We start from the raw sequence: 20620 nt of genomic DNA, 5'->3' as shown, positions 1-20620 counted from the left end.
GCAAGAAAATCATGAAAAGCAAGTCTGCTAAAGGAGACCCAAAAATACACTGAAGAAATAACACCTTAAAAATAGACTAACTCAAATGTCAAAAGAGGCCCAAAAAGCCAGTGAGGAGAAGAATGCCTTAAAAAGCCTAACTGCCCAGATGGAAAAGAAATTTCAAAAACTCACTGAAAAGAATAATTCCTTCAAAATTAGACTGGAGCAAATAGAAGCTAATGACTTTATGAGAGATCAAGATACTATTAAACAGATCCAAATAAATAAAAAAATAGAAGAGAATGTGAAATATCTCTTTGGAAAAAACCACTGACCTGGAAAAGAGATCCAGGAGAGATAATTTAAAAATTATTGATCTGAAAGCCATGATCAAAAAAAGAGCCTAGAAATCATCCTTCAAGAAATTCTCAAGGAAAACTGCCCTCATTCTAGAACCAGAGGGCAAAATACAAATGGAAAGAATTCACTAATCACACCTCTTAAAAAAGATCCCCAAAAGAAAACTTCTAGGACTATTATAGCCAAATTCCAGAATTCCCTGGTCGGGGAAAATATTACAAGCCACCAGAGATAAACAATTCGAGTATTGTGGAAACACAATCAGGGTAACAAGATCTAGCAGCCTCTACAGTAAGAGATCAAAGGGCTTGGAATGTGATATTCCAGAGGTCAAAGGAGCTAGGATTAAAACCAAGAATCACCTACCCAGAAAAACTGAATAGAATGCTTCTGGGGAAAATATGGTCATTCAATGAAACAGAGAACTTTTGAGCATTCTTGATGAAAAAACCAGAGCTGAACAGAAAATGTGACTTACAAATACAAGAAGCAAGAGAAGGTAAATAGGAAAAAGATATCATAAGGAACTTATTAAAGTTGAACTATTTACAAAGAAAAACAATAGCTGTAACTCATGAGACTTTTCTCAGTATGAGGATAACTGAAGGGAATATGTATGTGTATATATGTATATGTACATATGTTTATAGAAAAGGGTGTATATGTGTATAAATACATATGTGAGTGTGTATATATGTATACATATACACAGATAGACAGCACAGGATCAGTTGAATATAGAAGGGATGATACTAAAAAATAAAATTAAGAGGTGAGAGAGGTACATAATGAGAGAAAAAGAAAGGGAAAGATAGAATACCATAAATTATCTCTTACATATAAAAGAGGCAAGGGAAAACTGTTACAATGGAGGGGAAGAGCAGGAAGGTGAAAGGGAATGGGACAACCTTACTCTCAATGAATTTGGCTTAAGGAGGGAATAACATACACACTCAATTGGGTATCTTACCCTACAGGAAAATAGAGGAGGAGCGGCTAGGTGGCACAGTGAATAGAGCACCAGCCCTGGGGTCCGGTGGACCGGAGATCAAATGCAGCCTCAGACACTTGACACACTTACTAGTCGTGTGACTTTGGGCAAGTCACTTAACCCCAACTACCCTCCAAAAAGCAAAGTAGGAGGGAAGAGGATAAGAGGGGGGATGACAGAAGGGAGGGCAGATTGTGGGAGAGGGTAATTAGAAGCACACACTATTTTTTTTTGCCCTTTTTTTGGAGGGCAGTTGGGGTTCAGTGACTTGCCCAAGGTCACACAAGCTAGTTTTTGTGTTAAGTGTCTGAGGCCGGATTTGAACTCAGGTCCTCCTGACTCCAGGGCCAGTGCTCTATTCACAGCGCCACCTAGTCACCCCTGAAGTTACACACTTTTGAAAAGGGACAGGGTCAAAGTAGAAAATAGAGTAAGTGGGGGGCAGGATAGGATGGAGGGAAATAGTCTTTCACAATATATCTACTATGGAAATGTATTTTATAACTATACATGCATAACCTATATTGAATTGCTTATCTTCCCAGTGGAGGTGGGTGAGGAGGGAAGAAAGGAAAGATTCTGGAGATCAAAGTTTTAAAAACAAATTTTAAAAGAAAGTTTGTTTTTTACATGCAACTGGGAAATAAGATATACAGGCACTGGGGTATAGAAATCCATCTTAACCTATTAGAAACTTAGATAAGGGATGGGGGAGGATATAACACAGCAAGACATTGGGGGAAGGGGTATTCAGTAGGCTTGCTATTTTGGGGTGGGGACAGGGGAAAGACAGGGAGAAAATCTGTAACTCAAAACCTTGTGGAAATCAATGTTAAAAACTAAAAATAAATATAAAAAAAAAAACCAAATACAAAAATTTATTAAGTTTAACACCCTAATAGTCAATTGCTTGTACTCTTCAACAGGCTGTTGGAGTTATCTCTATGCTACTTTTGCTAATTAAGTCTAGGGAACTTAAGGTGAGGAAACTCCAACTTCAATACAGGTCACATCTTCTAGGCAACTAATAAGACAGGGGTGAATCCCCAAGGACCCTGGATAATAACAATAATGAAACCTGTGAGGAGAGTACTATCTCATAGAATTAAGAGTCACTTTTACTGAAGAAAACAAACCTTTTACATTCATTAATGTAAACTCAATAATAGTTTCAACTATATCTAAACAAAGTATTAATTTAGAACTTCAATCTATAAACATTATTTAAAATTTGTTTTTCTTTTCTTATGAACATTATTGCAGAAAATGAAAACTTTCATCTTACTTTAATTCTTCAGGATACTCCAGCAGAGTCTCTTTAGCAAATGTGTCATTCCAGAACTGAACACTCTGTTTGCGGATCTGTTTATTTTTGTGCAGAAATATTATGCATAATAATGGGGAGAGTTGTTCTAAAAGCTCATTGTTGTAAGTACCATTGTAGTGAAACTGAAGACATCTAAGAATCTCTCCCAAGAGCTTTTCTAGCTAGGAAAAAGCATAAAATTTAGAAATATTACTTTTTAAGTTAAAGTAAAACAAAAATCTCAGATACAATTTTCAGGATATAATCTATTACCATTTAATTTCCTTTTTTTTTTTTTTTTTTTGCTTTTTGAAGGCAGAGCAATTGGGGTTAAGTTACTTGCCCAAGGTCACACAGCTAGTAGGTGTTAAGTGCCTGAGGCCATATTTATTACCATTTAATTTCAAAAGTTATATAAAGAGTTTAGATAGTATGAAAGTACATATAAAAAAACAACCTGTACTTATTTTAAAAAAATCGTGAAACCAAGGCTATCTGGTCTGTTTCTTTTAAGACAACTTCACTATCCATCCACTGTTCAAACTGTGCATCTACTAATTAAGAAGATTCAGATATTAAATCTAAGTTGTGAAGGATTTATTAATGATGGGGAAGGGGAGAAGGCAGGAAGAAGTGATGAAATCTGCCAAATTTTTACCTTGTTGTTGAGGCAATTATATACTTTAGGGACATCTCTAAGCCTAGGACAAAAAAAAAAATTAAGATGGAAGAAATGATTATCATTTGGCAATTCAGGCTGTAATTATATGGTTGGTAACTAAATGGTTGGTAAAATACTACTTTGTGCTTTATTATTCCTAAAACCCTATATACGTAAGATTTTAAATAAACTTAAAAATAGAAATGTATTAATGGAACTTGCTGTTGAAAAGACTTTATACAACATTTGTTATCTCATTTTTGTTTTCTAAGCTCTCAATTTCCTTAAAACAAGAAATGCTTTAAGGTATTTACAAATAAAATATAAGGAGATTTCAATGTAAATCATAGATCTCAAACTATTGCAGAAAGGATACAATTAAATTTATTTTTAGTTTGCTGTCTTTTTTTTTAGGCCTCTCCCAACTAATTTTCAAGTCTGGATACATGACTCTTTGAACTGTTAGGTACTGTATGATATAATGATATATATCCTGTGTCACAGGATCATAAATCTAGAACTGTAAGAGACCTCAGAGTCTATTTGGTCTAAATGCCTTCCTTCTGTAGATAAAATACTCAGGCCCAAGGTGGTTAAGTGTCTTACCCAAAGTCACACTGGTAGTAACAGTCATGTGGGAAGTAAACTCAGGTTCTCCTGAGTTTAGAGGCAATTGTTTTACCACACTATCATCATAAGATAAAATAGGAAGTTTTAGAACTAGAAAGATCTCATATCATATTATTCAAACCCCTCATTTTATAGATTCAGAAATGGAAGCCCAGCAAAATGTACTGACTTCTTCAAGGTTAACAAGGAAGTAACTGAACCAGTAACTCAAATCAAGTACTATTCTTCAAATCTAGCCAATCTTTCCAATATAATCACATTCCACATTACTATTATAACAATAGTTACTAAGACTAACTTATAGTTACTATAATTAAAAACACCTTGCTCTAAGGCATATGGATATACATACAGAATATCCATGTCAAATGTCAAACTATAAAGTGCTTTTGCAAATGTCATTAACTTATATACATCGGACATACATTTTTAAAACGTCAGTCCAATTTTCAAAACAGGTGACAGTTTCTACCCCATTTAAAGTTTATTAAAATATATTAAAGTAAATCATCTTTATCAACACCAGTTTTTAAATTTTACTTCCTAGAAAAAAAATTTACAAATGCAATTCTTTCCAAATTTTCGCATGAAGCTCAATATACTTACTTTGAGTTTTCATATAACAATGCCAGGGGCTTTGTTAAAGTTGCAAAGATTGTCTGTATCACTGAAGGCAAAGACACACGGCCAAGAATAGTAGAAATAATGCTGATAATTGAACTGCCGACAGAGGAAAGTGTCTCTGAATGAAGATCCTTGAAGGTGATGTCATGGAAAGCATCCATCATCTTCAGGATAACTTTAAATAAAGAGGTCAACTTCCCTAAAGGTTCTTTTTTTTTCTTGGACCAATCTGTAGGTGTCTGTGACACTGAAAATAAAAGTGGTTTAGTTAAAGACAAAAGTCTTTTCAAGATTCATTCTTTCAGAGTACTTAGCGGTTTGGCTCCAAGATAAACAATAGTTTAAACAGGTTTAGGTATGTCATATTTGTCTAAATGATTCCCTAGAGTCTAGAAGTTTACATACCCAGACAAAGAATACTCATTCATAATGTAAGGGACATAATGAAGATGAAATAAGTACAAACATTTCCCACTGTTAAAAAGCCTCATAAGTAAAAACATATAATATCTTCTTGGATAAAAAGATAAGTTCTTGCATCTTCACAACAAGCTGGGAAATAGAGCAAGTGGCATTTTCCAAATAAGAGAGGTCCACGGCATGAAATTATTCTTTGCACTATTCTGTACTGTAGTCCAAGAAACTCTATGTGAAAAGTCTATGGCAATTCAAATAGGCATAAGATGTGGCCCCTGCCTTTCCTGAATTTAATGACACCATGGAGATTTAGGGATAAATACCACAAGGTATATCTTTTTTTTTTGTCTTTTGGAGGGCAATTGGGGTTAAGTAACTTGCCCAAGGTTACACGGCTAGTTTTTTTATGTGGGTGTTGAGTGTCTGTTCAGAACTGAACTTGAGTCCTCCTGATTCTGGGGCCGGTGCTTTACTCACTGTGCCACCTTGCCGCCCCACATTAGAAATCATTCTTTTTTTTTTAAAGCATTGGGGTTAAGTAACTTGCTCAAGGTTACATGGCCAGTTATTTCTGGGTGTGGTGCTAAGTATCTGAGCCCAGATTTGATCCCCAGGTCATCCCAACACTGGGGCCAGTGCTCTTACTTGCTGAGCCACCTGGCCGCCCCTCACAAGGTATATCTTAAGTGTAAATGAAGTTGGACTAATGCTGTAGAATAATACCTGAAGATGTGATAAGACTTTCATCTGGGGCAACTAAGTGGCACAATGAATAGGACACTGGGTATGGAGTCAGGAGGACAACCTTTATCATTCCTTTACACAATCCTGTACCATGCAATACATTGGTACAAAAAAGTGATACGTGCCAAAGTTATAAAACATTCAATATTTTATGTATAAGTTAAGAAGCAGAGCTCTTTTTAATTGAAACCTGGTGCTGTGTCTGATCCTTGGGTACAATATCAAAGGCAATGGTTCAGTCAATACACTGGATAGATCCCTGAGCTATACTTACAGAGTTAAAGTGAAGCCAAGATTACTATACAACATGTTTCATGTTCATTTAAAAAAAGGCATCAATACTCACATTTTATTTGGGGTTGATGTTTAGTATTGTACGGTGAAAAATTTATGCATTCAACTATTACTATAGCAACATGGGCAATCCTATCCAAAAAGGATAAGTTCTAAGGGGAAAAAACATTAATATTAGGAACATCCAATCATTAATCAGCAAAGTATCTAAGGCTAAACAAAAAGCAGGTAAGCTTGTCAAAGGTGATTAGTACCATATGTTTCATGTGTCTGTCTTTGCCAATGTTCCCCAAACACTTTACTCTTGAGCCTTCATAGCCTAATTGGAGTCTCCCACCCTGAAAATTTGATCACAAAATGTAACAAACTCTCCATAAAGAGGACAGAACCGAATCATTTATTTAGACACCAGAAAACCAAATTCCAAAACCAGTAAGCCGATTCCATCATAGTACCGAAGATATTAAGAAGTCATAATAACACTGAGAGCCATGTCATTCTTCAGGCTTCCCACAAACCAATACAAAATCAATATTTACTCACAAAACTCTCTATCTCCTTGCCTGAGCTCCTCTCTCTCCCGCTATCTCACTAGCTCTGGCTCCTAGCTTCCTGTGGCTCTGCTCTACCCTTCAGTAAACTCCTCCCACCATAGGCTCCATGTAACTACATTTAGGCTATTTATCTTCTAAGCAGGGAAGCTTCTTGTGGGCTCTGCTCCATCCTTCAACAAACTCTTCCCATCACAAGCTCCATGTGACTACATTCAGCCTATTAGGGGGCAGAGTTTACTTTCAAAGGAGGTCTTCAAATTCCCCCTCGGTCTATTAAGGGGCAGGAAAGATCTTCAAATTCCCATCCTCATTACACCTTTACGGCTCTGGACACGTACCCCTATCTTTCCATTTTTTAATGTTGGGTAAATCTTCTCAACTAGAGCCTCACCTTTTAACTAATTCCCAACCAACCTCACATTTTTTACAACTGACTATTCTGTAACTGTTTCACTTAACTCACATTCAATTTCCAACCCACTTATAAGATTTCCTGTAATTAGTTAATTTGTTCTCATTAAAACCAATTAATATTAGTCTGTGTATGCCTTTAAAAGAATTTAGTAGTAAAAACTTACTGCAAAGGTGTTATCATCTAAGCCAGACATCATCTTGAGACAAAGTTCATCACAGCATAAATTTTCTTCTGCTGTTGCTACCAAAGCTGCACAACGGGCAAATGTTCGATACAAGTCTGACCAAGTCCGAAGTAATGACTTCATAGTGGGCTTTAAAAATAAAGTAGAAAAAACAGAAATGAATGGAAAACTAGGTTACTGACAATTCCATTTAACTATATAATGCAATCAACTGTTATTTAAAGAGTTATACCAAAAAAAGTAAAGCAGAAGCAAATTTCAGCTTCAGCAACCCTTTAAAGGACAAAAGTTGTCTAATCTATCAAAAAAGGAAGTGTATCTCAGTGACAAATCAACACTATAGCCTAAAACTTTCCCAGATAATGTATGATCTGCCACCCCCCTCCCCCCCAAGTCATAAACCATAAACTTACCAATGGAAACTCTTGTGCTGGAAAAATATGGATTATTGGTAGCATCAACGCACTATAGACAGCACTGAAATTGTGCTCCAATGCATCTCCCTGATTTACTTCATTGGTCTTGGATAAAATACAAGAGAAAAATGTTACTCAAGCTGCCAAGAAAAACAGCCAATTTGGCATTATTATAAGCACTAGCAAAGAAATTTAAAATGGAAGAAATTCCAATAGGTTAGCTTATTTTGTTTTCTTTAAAAAAAAAAAAGGTAAAGAAGCAAAATACCCTGTACATAATGGCCTTTTGGCCTTCTCATAGAAAGCAATGTTTTTCAACACAAAATGACTTTTGTTCTCATGGAGGTAAATGTACATTTTCTGTGGCAAAAAGCTATTCGCAGAATTATATACCAGGTAAATATACCTTAAGATCAAATCTACCAATACTCTAATTCTTACCTTCATTGGGTCTGAATAAAATACAAGAGAAAAATGATATTCAAATAAAAGAGCATGTAGCACACACAAAGTTGCTACAGAGTGATTTTTTAAAAGAAAATCTAGGAGATATGAGGAGACATATCCCCACGCTATTTCTTTAGACATGAGAGACTATGGGTTTGGAATTAATACATCATATAACAGACTTTCTCAACCATTATTTTTGAACTTCTTCCTTTCTTTATAAAAAGGGATAGCTCCTTGAGGAACAGGGGGTGGAGGGTCAGGGGAAAAGGATATGATAGGAAATTCAGGTTGGCAATTTATACAATCTTGTTTTCCAAGGTCACAAGTAAACTAGTTTTTGGAATCCCTGATTCCAAACCTGTAACACTTTAAAAATCAAAGTCAACCTAGCCTTTGAGATATAACCAGATCATTTCCTAAAGGGAAAAATCATAATTTCTCTTATATTAATAGGGTTCATGAAAACACAGGTGTTTGTGAACTTTGGAATGTGTTCAACATTAGAATGTAAGCTCAATGGAGATAGATTTTTTTATTCGTATCTATATTGCCAGTGCCTAAAACATTCATAAGCAACTCATATTTGACTCACATCTTTCAAAGACTTTAGAACTCTTATCAATGCAATGACTAATCACTACTCTAGAAACACCAATGACAAAACATGTTACTTCGTACTTGGGAGAAAAAAAGACCATTCAATGCTTCCCATGGTCCATCAAATAAAGCCTCAAATCCTTTATCTGTCATTCAAAATCCTCCAAAACTGGTGGCACTCTCTTATCTTTTACCACTCTTCTTTACATACTCTAGCCAAACTGGACTGCTCTTCATACCATGAACATCCCTTGACTTGAGCCTGCTTCCAATCCTTTACTGATACACTGTACAGGGAATATTTCCCTGTCCCATTTTACCTTTTAGAGTCTCTTTCCCATTGTGAAGCATACCTTGATCACACACACCAAGTAAGTTTCTTCCCCTTGGCTCTCATTTAGAATGTTTTTGCCCTGTCTCTGCACTCATCAATTGACAACTTTTTTTATTTTGCTTTTTGCAGGGCAATTGGGGTTAAGTGACTTGCGCAAAGTCACACTAGTGTGTCAAGTGTCTGAGGCCAGATTTGAACTCAGGTCTTCCTGACTCCAGGGCCGGTGCTCTATTCACTGCGCCACCTAGCCGCCCCAACTGACAACTCTTACAGACTCTACTTTGATAATATCTTTCACATCCCATCTCCTCTCTAGTCTGCTGGCCATCACCCTAACCTCATCACCTCTTACCAGGACTATTTTAATAAGCCTTCTCATTGCATTCCCTGCCATAAGTCTCTCCACTCTCCAAACCATCTTCCACACTGCTGCAAAAGTGAAATTCATAAAACAAAGGCCTGACCACGTCCTTCCCCTAACCAGCATACTTCCATGGCTCCTATTGCTTCTAACAGTCATTACACTCTCCTTGATTTAGCTTTGGCATCTGATTCCATGGTACCTTTACAGCTTTATTATACTTCATACACTCTAAAGTCCTGATAAACTTACCTTTTCATAGTACGTACACACACACACACACACACACACACCACCCCCAACATTCTATCTTTTACCTCTGTGCTTTTTTATACAGGCTGTCTTGTCTCTTAAAATCCTGGGTTCTCCTTCGAAGCTCAATTCAAATGCTACCAAAGAGGCTTTTCCTTATCTTCCTAATGGCTAGTACCCTTCCCCCAACCTAAATCACTTTGTATGGTATTTATTTTGTATATGTACATACAGGTGTGCATGTGCATAGAAATGTGTACATATTTTCTCCCCAAAGAGAATGAAAATTTCCTGAGTGTCTTCCTATTCCCAGAGCCTAGAAAATATATGACACGAGATGTTTTGAGTATTTTTTGCTTTTCTGGAGGGGGGCAGGCAGGGCAATTGGGGTTAAGTGACTTGCCCAAGGTCACAGGGCTAGAAATATTAAGTGTCTAAGGCCGGATTTGAACTCAGGTCCTCCTGACTCCTGACTGGTGCTCTATTCACTACACCACCTAGCCGCCCCACTTACTAAATGTTTTTTGATTGAATCTTCCTATTTTTCCCCAGAACTTAGCACAGTTTTTAAAGATAATAGATACTACAATGTTTGCTAAAATGAATATGCGTAAGATAGAAAGGGGAAATTCTGCTTTAAAAATCTTTAGCGGAAAAAGAAATGAGAGTGTACCTGGTTAATCAGTTCAGTCAACGGGTTGACTAGAATACGCCACATTCGCCACAGATGCTCCTTGTTATCAAGGTGCTTTGCATTTTGATTAATAACATTTAAAAGAGAATCACTGAAAGCTAGTGGGGAAGTTGGACCAGTAAGAACACAACCTACAAGTGTTTCCAGGTTTTGAAAGAACCTAAAAAGAAAAAATAAATCATTCTATTAAACAACTTTTTGCATGCATTAAGGTTTTATACAAATTTTTTTGCTAACAGCACTCTAAAACTAAGAACAAAGGAGATCAAAAGATTTGCACTCAACCTTTGTTGTCCTGCCCATTTTAATGTTTCTTTAATTTTAAAAGACGCTACTGAGAAACATCATTCCAATTTCCTAACATCTTTTCAATTATAATTTAAACAAATTGTTCTTCCTACATAACATTTAGCAAAAGCCACAATTCTTCATTGAATTATGATTAGGAAAGCTCACCTTTCATCAGCCACACCACATTCCAAGAGGTTATTACTAAAAATTAATTGAATTAAAAACAAAGCTGGAGTTCCCTGCATAGAAAAGTAGAGGAATATTAATAATTTTGAATTATAAAAATTCTAAGCATTCTTATGTCAAGTTTTAAGTATATAAACGTATATACAGCTATCTATATAAAGATATATAACAAAGTAGCCCACCTTACTAATATCATACCATCTGAGATTTAAGTGCACCATACTTTCAGATAAAGCTTGGCAAAGGTCAATCTTAAATATGATACAAATAAATTTAAATGATGCCTCTTACCAAGCAAACAAATTAAAATACCTTCTCATATGGGACAAATTAAAGGACATTTAACAAAACAACCACATGTTTTGGGACTGCAAAATTTGCTCCTTCATTCTTTAGTGAAATGATGGCTCTTTACCTTTTACAGAGAAACCAGTGTCAAACACTTTTTCACTTTCCAAATATTAAAAGCTAGATTTGCTATAACCTAGTAGTTTTTCTTGATCATTATTATTAAAAATTAAATGCTATTAAGTCATGGCAGTTTAATGAAAATGTTATGTCAACATTTCATTTTTAGTTTTCTTATCCAGACCTTTATATAACAATTAAAAACCACTTTCACTATAAGCTACAGTATACAAGATTGTTATACAGAATGAAACAAAAGGCTTTTTTCTCTTTCATATGGATCCACACATTAGTAAGGTACAAGTCAATCAATTTTAGCGATCAAAGTAGCATGAAAATCCCTGGAAAGGACTGTGGCAAATATTATGGAGATACTAGGAAGGGGAAGGCACTATTCTTCCTTCATCCTCCCCGGGCCTCACTCTGCCCCTTCATAGTTCACAAGGAAATCATCTTGAAGCCTTTTTTTTTTTCCTTTTTGGAAGGCCTCACCAAGGTGGTCACACATGTATACACACACACACACACACACACAAACATGCCCCTTTACGTTTAAGATACTTGCATTAAGAAGATCCATGTTAGCAACTTGATATGCTGGAGAACCTAATACTTTCTGAGGTAGTCCTTTAATTGTAATTTCTATGAGGACCTAAGGAAATTATTTTAAAGTGGGACAAAAATTATTCCAAAAGAATACCGCAACTTGGCAAAATTGAAATACAATACAAATTTCTATAAAGACATATGATTGCAAATGTTACAAGTTTGACCAAAAATAACTAATGTGTTACTTAATAGGATATTAGGAAGATAGATTTAAAAATTTACAAAGTTGTCATGCCTTCACAGTAACTCTGTAAGTAAGGCATAATAAGCAGGTCTTACTCATTTTTATAAATGAAGAAATTACTGAGACTAAGTGATTTGGCTGGAGCTAACCTAACACTTAAGTTTCCTGGTATATATTCAATGCTCCTTATACAATATAATATGCTGGTATTCCAAAACACTAAATCAGATTCAGTATGAGTTCAAGATGAAAGCATATGATTACACAAGTTATGGAGGGTACTATAACAATTCATGTATTTTCAGGGCCACTTTCCCCTACGATTTTGAAGAAAAAATTCATCTGAAACATAATTTTTGAATATTATTCTTTTGATCTACCAGGCTGACTTATTTAAAGTCTAATCCACTGACAACAAATTTCTATTTTTTCCATGTAATCCTTAGTATTCTATTATTTTTCTTTATTTTTTTTTTCGCTCTTTGAAGGGCACTTGGGGTTAAGTGACTTCCCAAAGTCACACAGCTAGTAAGTGTGTCAAGTGTCTGAGGCCAGATTTGAACTCAGGTCCTCCTGACTCCAGGGCCAGTGCTCCATTCATTGCACCACCTAGCCGCTCCAAGAAAATTCTTTTCCTTCCTTTTATTTTTGCTTTTTTTGGAGGGCAATTGGGGTTAAGTGACTTGCCCAAGATCACACGGCTAGTTTTTGGGTTGTCTCTGAGGCCAGATTTGAACTCAGGTCCTCCTGATTCCAGGGCCAGTGCTCTATTCACTGCACCACCTAGACGCCCCTTAGTATTCTATTTTAAAAAAAATGTTTCCTAAGCACCAGTTTTGTGAAGCAGAAAGGGCTAAGCATATAAATATGATAAAACAAGAGTTCAGAAAATTTATACTCTAGTTGAGAAAAATGACATGGATAAACAGCTAACCACAATAATTATAAATTTGTAGGTATACAGAAGCCAAATAGGGCAGATTAGAGATTAAAAAGGGTTTATTTCTAAATCCAGGGGTGTGGTTAGTAAAGGTCAAGAGAGTAAAGATAATCAATGATGCAAGTTCCTGGGTGAGATGAAAACAGCACACAAGCAGAAAAGTTTGCCTTGGCAAAAAGAGAGTCACATCATTATCTGAGACTAAAGGATGACAGGATAGGTAAAAAACAAAGAAGGTAAAAGGAATACACAAGCAGAAAAGAATTAAAGCATTGGATGGCCCTGTTCTTGTTATCAGAGAAGTTACTTGATAAGGGACAGAGTGATTTCTATTACAACTGCAAATTAATTACAGTGGCATGGTTATAATAAAGTTGGATTTTTAACAAATATATAAAAGCATCTCTTCAGGATTTATTTTCTAATAAGGGATTGATCAAATTTGTTCAATCATATAAGAAATATGCATAAACCCAGAGCTTATAAGGTAAGTTTTGTGGCAAAAAGGTAATTGTTTTTAATTCTCTTTAATTTAATTTTAATTTAACTATTAATAAAACACTTACCAATGTTTTTGATACAGGAAATGCATCGGCTGTCACTATGCTTTTCAAAGACTGTAGTAAAAGGGTCAATACTTCTGAGCCCTGCCTTTCTTTTTTGTTACCTAATAGTTCAGAAATCACAAGCATGTTGAAAAGTCATTTAAGGACAAGTAATAGTTTTTAGAATTTATAAAAAACTCTTTACTGTGTAAGTTCAATAAATGATTTCAGTATTAAAGATAAAGTTAACATGTTAAAAGAGACATATTAAAAAGTTTAAACAGATTAGCCATGCCTTTATTAGCTTTATAATTACATTACCTGATTCAATAACCGACTTCACTAAGCAAATAATATCTTTCCATATGGCATATATCACAGCATCTACAAAACAAGAATAATTTGTTTAAAAGAAAAGGGAAGTCATTTTGAATACAACAGTGCTTTCCTAAGTCTTCAAATAAAGTTTTTTAAAAGGCAAACTTTTTTTTTGTTTCTCAGCGAGCTGCGTTGGTCACAGGAAGCCTAATGGACTACTATTGAGGATGTGTGCTAACCTGTCACCCCTCCCTTTGTGCTGATTCTAATAAAGGCTAATAATGCTGGTGTCTTTTACTTTTATTATTAAATTCTTTCCATTTTAAATGGTGCCCCAGCAAGCCATTTTACTTCCCCACAACCTTTGGCCAATGCATAGATCGTATCCCTCTCTCCCACCCACTCATCCACACTCTCTTACATGGGCCTTTGGTGAGGGATTCAGGGTTTTTTCAGGGTCTTTTCTTCCCCCACCTTCATCACGGGGTGCTGCTCTTCCTTCCTTCTGGCCAGTAGCCAACCCAGGTAGGGTTGGAAGAAATCCCTGACTCCCTCTGCTTCTCATTTTTGGAACTACGTTTAATCATCACCGACCTGGGAAATGATTATCTAAACTGTTTGCAAACCTGGATCACCCCCTCCACCAGCCCTGCCACCCAAGGTGCTGACAGCGGGCAGTTTTTAGCTCAGCTTTTGATACAATGACAAGAGCAGCAATTTCCCAGGACTGCTCATATTTGCCAGTTTAGCACAGGTTTTAGTAGTTAAAAGGAAGGGCTGCCTGAAGATTCCCTAAGCACACACTCCAGCTGAAAACAGAAGAAATGTGATGTGACAAGCACTGCACTCACTTGGTTGCTCTTTGCCATAGCTTAATGACAGGTTTGGAATTCAATAGCGGGAACAAAACCTTCGATTTGAATTTGGTGCAGATTTAGATTTTGGCACTTCCTCCTTTCAAGCTCTTCAACAAAAACTGAAAGGGGAAAAACCTGGGCGCATTGCAGATCCCAGAATTTGGCTGGCAGAACTCCCTGGCAAATCACTGCCTTTTCTGATTCACTGTCTTGGACCACTAGGTGCTGCAATGTGGATACAAATTTAAGTAAAATCAATTTATAGTGTCCTGAGGGGTTTTTTAAAAATTCAGTAGTTGTATAAATCCACATTTTAAAGCAGCAGCTGTCAAGTCAGAGAAAAGAATTGTTTCCATTAAAACTTTTGGGGAAAATATTCGTTGTAAGGATTTCATATCCTCTGTAATTAAAGTTTAACATAACAGTAGAAAAAAAAAAGACAGACTCTTAATGACCAACCTGAATTTCTAATGAAATGCTTACCTGAAGCATCTTTTCCAACAGCAACGAAGCTGTCCTGAACTGCAGCTATGAGTATATTTGCATGTTTGCAAAAGAATGAAGGGCTACTGATTAAAGGATGCTGAAGAGGTTCTAAAAAGGGGAGAAAGATAATGAAAAAGTCAAACTGGATTTTTTCTGTAATTTTCTTCAGTAACAAGTTGATATTTTTTAAACAAATAAAAAGCCTAAGTTTACCATTAATCCATGTTTTGTGACTACATTAGTTTTGCACATTTGGCAATACATAAAAAGTAACACTGTAAGTAATGAAAAGTACACCGTAAGACTTGTGTAAGTCCCAAGAATATATATATTTTAAAAATACCTAAACTCAGCACAAGTTTATTTTTCTTAGCAAATTCCAAAACTTCTGGACCCAGCAAGAAGTGAAGTAACATTTCAATTCCCAAGAGTTGAATGGATGGGATGGCTGCCATTCCACTGGTATTAACAGACAAGTTCATCCTGGGTGTACCAGGACTTCCAAAAGGGAAAGATCCTGAAGAGCAAAATCAGAAAATTTCTTTAAGTAGTTTACATTAAAATAAAACAGCACAAAGTATAAAACTGTTCTTCTATTTACTTTAGTCTCAATCAGTTCATTCAAGTCTTCCTAGGCCTTTATCCTGTCATTTTTTTTAATGGCTCAAATATATTCCATTCCATTCATATACCTCAATTTGTTTAGCCAGTAAAATCGATGGACACACCTCCATTTTCCAGTTCTTTGCTATAAAAAAAAAGGAACTGCTACTTATTATTGCATACACTGTATGTTTTTCCTCTTTTTTTATTTCTCTGGGGTAGCAGTTCCAAATGAATAATGAAGTAAGTTCTTCACATTAGGATAGAGCAGTGATATGTACTCAGGATTCAGAATCAGAGTGCTTTTCAAACAATTTGTTTTGTTTGAGTATGCATTTGCTGGGAGGCCTTTGCTTTTTTCTTTTTAAATCCAATGGGGTAGGGGAGAAAATGTAGGTGATTGGGGCACCTTTTAATAAACTACTGAGAGAAAGTAAAGCCAGGAAGAAAAACAAATAAGATAAGCAGGACAGCGTTGAAAGATACAGGTTGAATCTATTACATAATTTAAAAGAAATTGGTACGTAAGATGTTGGGAATTTAACATACAAACCACCTTTTTCTGTTCTACTATATATATGAGGGTGTCAATTTTAATTGGTATTTAAGTTACAAATTTCTTTAAAAATCCAAACTTATTTTACACTAAACTGAAGACTGATTAGGGAAGAGGGAGGAAAGGAAAGAGCTTTAAAATTGCTCACAACTGTCATAAATGTTCTTAAACTTCTGGGGTTAACCTAGAACATGTAAAATTGGATTTTAAAAAATAACTATTTCAATATAATTTCCTTTGTAACTGTATATATGTTATGCATTTTAAAACATTATGTTAAGGGGTCCAGTCTTCATGAGACTGTCGAAGGGGGTCCATGACATCAAAAAGGTTAAGTCTGGTAGGAAAAACCTGGGGTTCTGGATCTGAAATCAGAAACATATACTTTGACTCTGGGGTATACCAATTACATATATCTGTGACTACATTATTTTCTGATCCTCGTTCATGTTATCTGATCACATGAGTTGTTAGAAGAACCAATGAAAAAAATAACTTGGGTTTTTCAACATAAATGTTTGTTTACCTATCTGGCTATGTTAATATAAGCTCATATTATTCTTAAGAACAAGCTATCCTTTATCCTTTATACCAGCTAAAGATACCTGAAGAAAAATCATTTTGTTATAGTAGGTTGTTCCTAGATTTCAACTGCTCTGATAGTAACATGTTTCTTTTTGAGAAGCTGCTTAGGACTGAAGTTTTTAATATATATGTATATATATGCATACATACACAGATATGAATTTATGATATTTTTTAGGGGAAGGGAGGCAAAGCAAGTGGGGTTAAGTGACTTGTTCAAGGTCACACTACTAGTGTCTCTAAAGCTGGATTTGAACTCAAGTCCTTCTGACCTCAGAGCCACTGCGCACCCCCCCACCCCCCTTTTAAGGTTTGTTTCTTTTAGTCTATGACTGTTAAAGAGAAGGAAACTAGTACAAACAAAAAAATCCCAAAGGCTAATACTAGAGTAACCCAAAGAGTTAATATTCATATAGAAACTTAACTGCTCCAATTACCAATATACCTCTTCTCAAAAACTTAAAAACTTACATTCAAATAAAATACATTGCTCTTTTCTGATTTATTGTTAAAAAACAAAGAACAGGTGGCAAGGGATAGCTAAAAGTAGTAAGCTCCATCACTTATTGTTGTGAATTAAAACCATTTATTTATTTCCATATCTGTAAAGATAGCCTTATGCATATGAGTTATTACAGAATAGGGGCTAGTTATTAGTCAAATGCATTTCCTACTCAGCTCCATACCTAAAAACTTGTCCTCACATTGTCATCCTCTACTCCATTCAAATAAGATAAAGTGGCTCTCCAACCTCTACCAAAGTTCATCTTTCACTAGTTGCCAATTGAACATCACTATTTTCCTGTACAAGTTTGTCCCATTGATCATTTCCCTCCCACTAGACCTCCCTCTTATTTACTGCCTTCTTTCCCAATGCTTACAATCATACTTAGGTCTCATTCCACAACTAAATAAAAATATTCTCCCTTCACCTTTCTACAATCTTAAAAACATCAATCCTTTGTTTCTTCTACCCTTTGGTTGCTAGACTGCAAAAAGTCAACTCTTTATAAACTTTCATAAGCTGCATTCATAAATTGCAATAAGGTTTCTGACTCTACTGAACCTGGTACCTCTCCAAGACAATCACTTAACTGCTAAATCCAATGTCCTTCTCTCAGTTCTCTTCCTCTTTAACCATTCCTTAACATCTGACACTTGATCACTTCCACCAGTAGATACTTTCTAAATCAACATGTCTGACCACTTGTCAGCATCTTTCACTGGTTTATAATTCTCACCTCAAGTGTAAGTGTATTCCAAAGCTAAGTCCTCTACATTTTCTCTTTGGAGCTCATCTCTTTCAAGAATACAAATCCAGAGGAAAGACTCCTAAATATAGAATCTAGCCACAATCTCTTCCACATCTTTACACTGTCTGATAGCTATGTTACCTGGATGTTCTGCTAGCACTATTCATTATCTTCCTTTTAAATCTGTCCCATTTTCCCAACTTACCTATTTCTTTCCCTATTATCTTTCCAGTCACTCAGGTTCATCTGATTCTTCTGGAATCAGATGGATTGACCTCATCTCCAACATTTCATGACTACCAGCTACCTCCACAATACCTCTCACATTGATTCTTTCCAATTCCCTCAGTCACAATGTCCATCACCCTAATTCAGGACTACAGTAGTGATTTCCTAACTGGACTCTATGTCCTTGGTGGCTCCCCTCTCTGTAACACCATTCATACAGTCATCCTCCAACACCTCAAGTACTCTCTGATCAAAAACCTTTAAATACTTACCAGGCACAAACACTTCTATATATGTGTACACACAGACACACACACACACACACGTATGAATTCATACTGTGCTAGTCTCCCCATCACAGAAACTCATTCACAAACTAAACCTTCTATGAAAAAAGTGCTTCTGAAAGATGAAACGGAAGTAGTTTCTTCTATCAATATCAAACAGGACCCATAAGACGGTGAAAAGACCATTTAAAGTAACTAAAACCCAATTATAACTCCTATAACTTCAAATACCTAGTTGGAAGATTGCAGGAAAAATAAAATTACATATAAATAAACTTTCAATGAGTAAATGATTTGCCCTCCAATTACTAGTACAGTGACTAATCTTCCAAATATGCCAAGTTTAATCATTTTTTTATCCTTATAGCAACAAAAATTTCATGACCAAAATCTTGTAATCATTGGTAGTTGTTTGGTTTGGCATTGATTCTGGTTAGCACTTGTTAATTTTGTGTAAGAAAAATACTAGGAATGTTAGTTTCCAATTGTTAAGTAACAAATAGTATTTTACTGTATTAATAATGAATGCGTAAGACAGCATGGTTTTAATATTCAAGACTAATGTTGAACCTAATCTTCAAGAATGTGAGAAAATGCAGTTTCCTTTCTTTGTTGAAGATACGGGGGCCTATGGGTCCAATACTGCACATATGTTCATATTCAGTTGATTTGGTGATAAGTTTTGTTGAACTGTTTCCTTCCCCCCTCTTCTCTTTCTTATTGCTACTCTGTCCAAGGAATAGCTTGGTGGATGGAGAGGAGAGGCAGATGTTTAGAAATGAAGGTAGTGTAAAAACAAAAAATACCAACAAAGACTCAAAATTTAGTAAGAGATTTATAAATCAAAATGGTATTTTTGACTCTAACAAAATAACTGTAATGGGGTCACTGTGGCATCTTTTTTTTTTATGTAGAAGAAAATGGCAGGAAGGCCAGAAAGAGGCACAGAAAAGCATAGCTTTGAAAGCTACAGATTGAACAATCCTTTTTTTTTCTGTTCTACTATGGACAGTAACATTCATTTTAACTGCTTTTATTCATATATTCCTTTGTGCCTAAAGGTAACTGCTGTACAAAAACAATTACAAGAACAAGTTTCTATTACATTAATAACTGCTGACAATTATTTATGAGTCTGTACCTAAAACATTCACATATTAACTTTTCTAGGATTCTATATAAGCTGTTCATCTCAAATAACAAATACATATTACTGACCAATATTAAAATCAATCTGTATATACATCATTATAAAACCCAGCACAACCATCTCCAACCAATCAAGTACATAAGTAGAATTCTTCAAACAGCAGGATTCTTGACTAGAAAAAAGTTTTAATAGTAACACCAAATAAAATAAGATGCTAGCTTTTGGAGAAATTTAAATGGGCAATTCCTATTTTTTCATGATCAGTTTACAGTTTTAAATCAACGACTATCCTGTACCTGCTTTCTGGTTAGGAGTAACAGGGTTTAAGCTTGTATTAGCTGCTCCACGGGATGGAGTTCCTTGGCATATATTATGGCAGTCTATGCTTATTGTGCTTTGAATCAAGGGTACACAAACCTATGGAGAATAAAAAGGAAACAATGTACATTTAAGTGTTCAATGATATAATACTATTTGGGCATGCTCAGAGTTCGAGGGTCTCATGCTCCAATCTCCCTCTTCCCCCATTCACTATATATCACTAATTACCTACGGATTATTAAGTTCCTTCCAACAAACATTAAAAACAAATAAAGCAAAGAAAGGAACAGAATATAAAAATAAAACACATTCAAGTTGGGAAGAGATTACTCTCTAAGAATCCACAAGCAGATGACTTTGAGTGGTCTACAATAAAACTTCTCAAGAATTTTTCAATTTTCATTCATTTCATTTCATGACAAAAGCCATGAAACTTAGCATTCAACACCACTTCATCAATGAAAAAGCCACAATTCTAGGTTTAGTTCACTGTTTGTCTAAAGTGTTTTGTTGTAAAGAACACAATTTCCTCTAGCTGGTATAGGGT

At 35.5% G+C, this 20620-nt stretch overlaps 1 protein-coding gene across 4 annotated transcripts in view; it reads right to left on the bottom strand.

Moving 5' to 3' along the window:
- The window catches only part of RIF1 (replication timing regulatory factor 1), a 63854-nt gene that overhangs the window by 24560 nt on the left and 18674 nt on the right, over positions 1-20620 (bottom strand). For all 4 annotated transcript variants that reach the window (XM_069079796.1, XM_069079798.1, XM_069079795.1 and 1 more), the window contains exons 11-24: positions 20049-20169; positions 15434-15607; positions 15088-15198; positions 13751-13813; positions 13451-13551; positions 11717-11803; positions 10723-10796; positions 10246-10426; positions 7576-7683; positions 7142-7291; positions 6062-6161; positions 4537-4801; positions 3298-3340; positions 2619-2821 (exon numbers count right to left, since the gene is read on the bottom strand). In XM_069079796.1, coding sequence (XP_068935897.1) covers positions 2619-2821; positions 3298-3340; positions 4537-4801; positions 6062-6161; positions 7142-7291; positions 7576-7683; positions 10246-10426; positions 10723-10796; positions 11717-11803; positions 13451-13551; positions 13751-13813; positions 15088-15198; positions 15434-15607; positions 20049-20169 — 1781 coding nt within the window. The remainder of the gene's footprint in view (positions 1-2618; positions 2822-3297; positions 3341-4536; positions 4802-6061; positions 6162-7141; positions 7292-7575; positions 7684-10245; positions 10427-10722; positions 10797-11716; positions 11804-13450; positions 13552-13750; positions 13814-15087; positions 15199-15433; positions 15608-20048; positions 20170-20620) is intronic.

The sequence above is a fragment of the Petaurus breviceps genome, unplaced genomic scaffold (assembly GCF_028583685.1).
Source record: "Petaurus breviceps papuanus isolate PSGF00001 unplaced genomic scaffold, PetGlider_PUasm1.0 91133, whole genome shotgun sequence".
Classification (NCBI taxonomy): domain Eukaryota; kingdom Metazoa; phylum Chordata; class Mammalia; order Diprotodontia; family Petauridae; genus Petaurus; species Petaurus breviceps.
This window is presented reverse-complemented; position numbering and strand designations above follow the sequence as displayed.